The sequence below is a fragment of the Dendropsophus ebraccatus genome, chromosome 6 (assembly GCF_027789765.1).
Source record: "Dendropsophus ebraccatus isolate aDenEbr1 chromosome 6, aDenEbr1.pat, whole genome shotgun sequence".
Taxonomy (NCBI): domain Eukaryota; kingdom Metazoa; phylum Chordata; class Amphibia; order Anura; family Hylidae; genus Dendropsophus; species Dendropsophus ebraccatus.
Genome location: NC_091459.1, coordinates 144,326,845 through 144,333,564, shown reverse-complemented (window position 1 = coordinate 144,333,564; position 6,720 = coordinate 144,326,845). Strand labels below are relative to the sequence as shown.

The 6,720-nt window shown below is 44.5% G+C and overlaps 1 protein-coding gene across 1 annotated transcript; it reads left to right on the top strand.

The window, feature by feature from the left end:
- Nucleotides 1–2,779: 2,779 nt before the first annotated feature.
- LOC138795311 (taste receptor type 2 member 2-like) lies at nt 2,780–3,772 on the top strand. The gene has a single exon (XM_069974299.1). The coding sequence runs from the start codon at nt 2,780–2,782 to the stop codon at nt 3,770–3,772; it is 993 nt and encodes a 330-aa protein (XP_069830400.1).
- The last annotated feature ends 2,948 nt before the right edge of the window (nt 3,773–6,720 follow it).

The window sequence follows — 6,720 nt, the reverse complement described above, 5'->3', positions numbered from 1 at the left end:
ATCACGGCCACTTTCCTGATGTACATCAGGAAAGTGCCCGTGATTCCGGCGCTCCCATAGACTTCTATGGGGGCGTCCGGGCCGGAATTCCGGACAAAAATAGGACATGTCCTATTTTTTCCGGATCATTTTTCCGGAACGGACACCCTTCCGGAGAAATCCGGAAGGGTGTCCGTGCCTAATTAAAGTGTATGGGTCCGGAAAACCGTCCGGATTTCCTGATAGGAAATCCGGGTGGTTTTTCCGGACGTGTGAAGGGGGCCTTAGAAGCTCCTCTCTGTCTGTCCTACTCGCTATTCTACGTGCTCTTGCCAGAATGGCAGGGGAATATCCCCTGGCTCTCAGTCTCTCCTCCGTCTCTTTAAGTTGTCCTTGTGCCATGTTAATATCTGAGCATGCCCTAATCTTTCTAATGAATTCCCCAACCGGAATGGCCTTAATCGTATGCTTGGGATGTTCACTTTCGGCATGTAAGACTGTATTTCCGGCTGAGGGTTTTCTATATAAGGACGTTCTCACCCGCCCCTCTACAGAGTTCCCCTCCAACCTGAGATCCAAAAAGGACAGACACTTCTTCTCTATTTCAAAGGTGAATCTGAGGTTACAGTCATTTTGATTGAGCATGTCCACAAAGGGTGATATGGACGACACATCGCCCGACCACACAATAAGTATGTCGTCGATGTATCGTCCATACCACTTAATGTTCCCTGCAAATGGATTGTCCTCAGTATAAATTACTCTCTCCTCCCACCATGACATAACCAGGTTAGCAAGAGACGGTGAGAATTTAGCCCCCATAGGGGCCCCGGTAACTTGGAGGTAATACGTGTTATCAAACATAAAAAAATTATGTGAAAGTAAAAATTCCGTTACCTCAATAATAAACTCACTGAACTCCTCTGTATAGTTGCCATATTTGTAAAGGTGATAACCTATGGCTGAAATAGCTACTGAGTGTGGGATAGAAGAGTAAAGTGATATTACGTCACATGTGACCCAAGTATTTTGTGCAGTCCAAGTAAAGTCTTTAAAAATTTTCAAGACTTCTTTGCTATCCTTTAGGAAGCCTGGTGTTCTACAGACCAAGGGCTGCAAAAGGGTGTCAAGCCACGAGCACAAGTTTTCATTGAGAGAACCTATGCCAGCTATAATTGGTCTCAAAGGTGGAGGTACAATGCCCTTATGGACCTTAGGTAGTCCATAAAATATAGGGGTCACAGGATTCTCGGGGATTAGATAATTGGCTTCTCTCTCACTGAAAAAACAATGACTAAGGACCCAGTGGGGTCTGAAACGCGTCGGTGTTAAATGTATGTCAAATAAAGCATTCAATATTATGTGATCTGGAGAAGATCCTTTCTTCTTTTCGCTTGTGATACCCCGGAGTCCAGGGGAAGTCTCTCCGTGCTCTAACTTCTTGGCAATTGAGCCATGACACATTATTCACCAAAGTGCTGACCTCACATATGTTTTTCTACTGCTGGGCCTTAACTGGCATCCATGTAGACTATTGCTGGGCCTTTACTGGCATCCATGTTGACTACTGCTGACTATTGTGGTGCCTGCCCTTGCCTCCATGTTGGCTACTGCTGGGCCTTAACTGGCATCGATGTTGACTACTGCTGACTACTGGTGTGCCTGCCCTTGCCTCCATGTTGGCTACTGCTGGTCCTTAACTGGCATCCATGTAGACTACTGCTGGGCCTTAACTGGCATCCATGTTGGCTACTGCTTACTGGTGTTCCTGCCCTTACCTCCATGTTGGCTACTGCTGAGCCTTAACTGGCATCCATGTTGACTACTGCTGACTACTGGTGTGCCTGCCTTTGCCTCCATGTTGGCTACTGCTGGGCCTTAACTGGCATCCATGTAGATTACTGCTGGGCCTTTACTGGCATCCATGTTGACTACTGCTGACTACTGTGGTGCCTGCCCTTGCCTCCTTGTTGGCTACTGCTGGGCCTTAACTGGCATCCATGTTGACTACTGCTGGGCCTTAACTGGCATCCATGTTGACTACTGCTGACTACTGTGGTGCCTGCCCCTGCCTCCATGTTGGCTACTGCTGGGCCTTAACTGGCATCCATGTTGACTACTGCTGACTACTGGTGTGCCTGCCCTTGCCTCCACTTTTAATGGTTCTCTGTGAGCTCACTAAAATGCTAGGTCTGGTATAATTTTTGGAAGGCTGACTGGCTACTGCTTCTACCTTGTTCACTCTGTCCTCACCGCTATGCTGTGTCAGGCTGAATTTTTGGGTGGTTCGTGATAAGCTACCTCTGTTTTAATGGTTCCCTGTGTTCTCAATGCCATGCTGTGTCAGGCTAAGTTTTTAAGTGGTCCCTATGCCTACCTCTGTTTTAAACAGGCTGTTGCACAGAATTAGGCATAATGGTGCCATTAGGCAGCCTCAGAGACATGCATACATGCTGCTCCTGCTGTTTCCTGACCATTTCCGTTGTGTTTCCATCAATTTCTGAGGTTGACAGGTTTTCACACGTCCCCTCAAAAAACTGCTCGAGTCTCCCATTGACTTCAATGGTGTTCGTTACTCAAAACGAGCACTCGAGTATCGGAAAAAATACTCGTCTCGAGTAACGAGCACCCGAGCAGTTTAGTTACTATATTACTATATGACGCATGTGTAGAATAATCTGTAAATATAGCAGGAAACCATAGATGGGTAGACGTGAAACCTAATGCAGCCATCATTTTACTAAACAGAACGGCAAGTCAAATCCAGATATGTTTTTTTAGGTCAGTAAAAAAAAATCTCATGCAAATCCTACAAGATATCCACCAGTTTCTTGACGTCACCATCCATTCCTCTTACTTACACAGTCTACTGGATGTTCACAATCGGAGCCCAGAATCTCTAGAATACAACATGCTTTCTTTAGGGTCCATATTTTTGTTGATTGTGAATTCTTTTTTAATATTTCTGGGGTTGCTTCTTAATCTCTTCATTGTGGTGATGAATGTTACTTGGTGGCTAAAAGATAAAGCTCTTCAATCCATTGACATCATCATGACCAGTCTGGGGTCGGTGAGGATCGTGCTTCTCATTATCTATTTCTACATATCTTTACCTTTTCCATTTTCTAGCACTGGCACATATATTACATTGTTTCTCATGATATATATGGTCTTCTGCAGTCTGTGGTGGAGCACGGTCCTCGGGGTCTTCTACTGTGTGAAGATCACAACCTACACAAACCGGCTATTCATGTGGCTCAGGATAAACATTCCAACCAAAATTCATTGGATGCTTGTAGGGTCCGTGGTCATTTCTTTTGTCTCTACTCTGCCTCTTCAGACATTTACAGACTTTACTGATGGAAATTTCAGCAATTATGAAGAGACTATGACTAAAGAGGTCCTCCGTGTAATCATCATCAGCTCCGCGGGATCCATCATGCCGATCCTCATATTTTGTGTTTCCATATGTCTCCTCATTGTGTCGCTCTTAAAACACACAAGGAACATGAATGGCAACAATTCGGGATTTGCTAAACCCCAACTGGAAGCCCACAAAAACGCTATCATAACTATGGTGTCTTTTTTATTGTTTTACCTTCTTCAGATTATAAGCTGGAACATACTTCTCTTCAATATTTTCACCGAAAATGCAGCACGTTTCTACCTGTGCTTAATATTCGTTTCCTCATACCCAAGCCTCCACTCCATCCTGCTGATAGCCAGCAATGCAAAACTAAAGAGATCCCTCCTCTCAGCTTTCCTAACTATCCAATCATATATGTTTTCTTAGTGCGTTAGAATGTCCATGTGTGTTATGGGTGTCCGTAAGGAGATGACAAAAGGTCTTAGGACTAGAGATGAGCGAGTCAGGCCAAGGTTTAGGTTCATACCTACCCGAACCATCGGCATTTGAATTCTGCTGTCTTCCCGATCTGTGAGGAAGGTGGAAACAGCCCACCTGGAAAACGAGACCAGAAGGGGAGACCAGAGAGTAATAAGTTACAGAAATCAAAAGATGAATGTTTGACAGCCTCAACAAGACATAAAGAAAAACATTTAATATTTCTATTTCTGGTCCAGTATGTCCGAGAGACATATCAAAAGTTTTTATCAATTAGGGTCTGAGTGTTAAGACAGCAAACGATTAAGAGAACAAGAGACCAAGGTGGCCCCTGGACTTGCATTAGGAGTCTGTCTAGGTCATGTGACATGGAGTCGGGAGCAAATGCGATGTATGTTGACTTCTCCCATCTTGTTCTCCTGATTGGTCGTCGTTTGAAGACTCAAATCCCAATGGATCAAAACTTTGATGCCTGCCTGACATATCAATTGGAATGGAAGGGTGGATGAGACAGTCGCCAGTCAGATCACTGGCACAAAGTACAAATGAGTGCAGGGTGTACTGAATGTCAGTAGGGTGATGGTAAAGTAAGAAGGACCAATTGAGAAGTAAAATTATTTATTTTTAGGACATGCTGAAAACTATAGATGAGAAATATCACACTCCATAAACCCGGTGCTGTATGAATAGTCCTGGAGACTGGTTTGGATTATAGGGGAGGTCAATGTCAATCTTTGGCAGAAGGTACGGTGGGGAAAAGATGGACAGTTAGGAAGATCTTTGTGAGATGCAAGTGATGGAGTAAATAGTGCAAGTATTAGTGGCGCTGTGATAGTCACTTACAATAATCCTGCGGGCTATTGTTTGGTATACCATCTCGTAATAATTGTATTTTTATGGGTAATTTATGAATACAAAGTACATAAATAAAATATCACAAAATAAAATACTGCATAATGTCCATGACTATGCCCCAGATACAAACCCACCACCTGTGCGGACTCTGTGCGATGTATTGCCTATTGTCTACTACCAAGTATGGGCTCCCTAAGTCTTCTTGGTGTCCCTTTCTTGGTGCCACATAACCTCTACTTTCTCTATGCCAAATTCATATTTCAGTTGAGTAATGAACATGGAGAACTTTGGTATCTCACTGTCTAGCCACTTAAAGCGATACTATATCTACTAATGCACCACCACAAATCGCAGGTATTGTCTTTTTGATGAGAATAAATACTTGTTGTGTCCATTAAAATGCACCTGGTGCCTTGGTATGGGTAACAAATAATCTTTTAATCTGTAGCAGCAGAGTCAAAGTAGTTTGGGGTACAGCATCTGTGCCCCAGGCCTCGGACACCCCTTCTTTCTTCCACCCCTCCCTCCTCATCATTAGGAGTGCAATAGGATTTCGTCTTTTCATCATCACTAATGATTTTAAGTATACTACTTAGATGAGCCATGGGCCCCCCTAGCACATGGGCCCCATAGCAGCTGCATGGTCTACCTCCATGGTAGCTATGCCAGTGAACCTGCCATATTCTACTACCATATACCCCCTACATATAATATTGTTATAAACTCCCACCCCAGATAGTGCTCCCATTGGTCCCCTCATATATTTAAACAGCATGTCTGTGTGTAGATTTCTTCTGCATGTTACTTGCCAGGATAAGGTGAAATCTTTAGGATGGTCATTTCAGGTCCTTGCAGGTAGATAATGATAGATTGTCAGCCCTCTATGGCCTTGTCAGCACTGGCACATCGCTCACAGTATCACAGTCTGACAAATTTTCAGGAAATTGTGCGTAATTTGCCAATTTTCCGCAAATAGGTGCAAAATGCTATAATGTGGGTGATGTGCAGAGCTGTTCAGGGACCCAGGAAAATCTCTCCCATTGGTCCCTACAGTGACAGTAACTTACTGCTGCTTCTGTTTGGTGGAATGGACAGCGGTCAGCAGAAGAGAGGAGGTCTATTTGTCATGGCTCCCCTTGGTGTCACTTCCCTCCTGCCTAACATGTGTCGTGGAGGAGGAAGGAGCCGAGAGGCAGAGCTCAGCAAGCAGTGTCGGGCCCTGTCATTCAGCTAACTTCACACTGATAGTGCCGCGTTAAAGGACCCAAGACCCTGAGGCGTAATTCTCATTCTGTCTTATGGCAGAAGCAGCCTTGAATAACCCTGTTCCAGCACTTCCTTCCATCCTTGTGGAGGACAAGACAGATGAAGTTTCAAACTTTCCAATTCCACCATCATGAAACCAATTCTTCAATCTTTCTTGATTCTCCAAGAATAAAAGCCCCTGACATATACAGGAGGCAATGCATTGTGACTCCTGGTGATCTTATTCATGGTCATACTACCATTACACCTTGTGCTCCATACAAAGGGGTACTGATCACTTATAGTGTAGTGATGTGAGACACATATAACAATATCTGCAGGGTGTTTGCAGTCCTGACTTCCTTGCATTCTATGTATGTGTCCAGCTATCATCTGTAGGTCATAGGGTCAATGAAGTCAGTGGTGTGACAAAGTTTTCGTCCTGAGCAATAGACATATTTCAGGAGACGTGGAGGAGGCTGTAGGAGGACAGTAACCCAGCAGGACTGCTATCTCCACCATTGTGCGAGAAGGATCAGGAGGAGCACTTCCAGAGTCCTGCAAAATGACCTCCACCAGCCACAAATGTGCAAGTGTCTTCACAAATGGTTAGAAACTGAGTTCATGAGGACGGTATGAGGGCCTAACGTCTGCAGATGGGGGTTGTGTTTACAGCCCAACACCATACAGGACGTTTGGCATTTGCCAGAGAACACCAGGATTGGCAGATTGACCACTGGAACCCTCTGCCCTTCATAGATGAGAGCAGGTTCACACTGAGCTTATGTGACAGACGT

Excerpts from the sequence above, each read along its gene's own strand:
- LOC138795311 (XM_069974299.1), top strand. The coding sequence starts at position 2,780 with ATGCAAATCCTACAAGATATCCACCAGTTTCTTGACGTCACCATCCAT.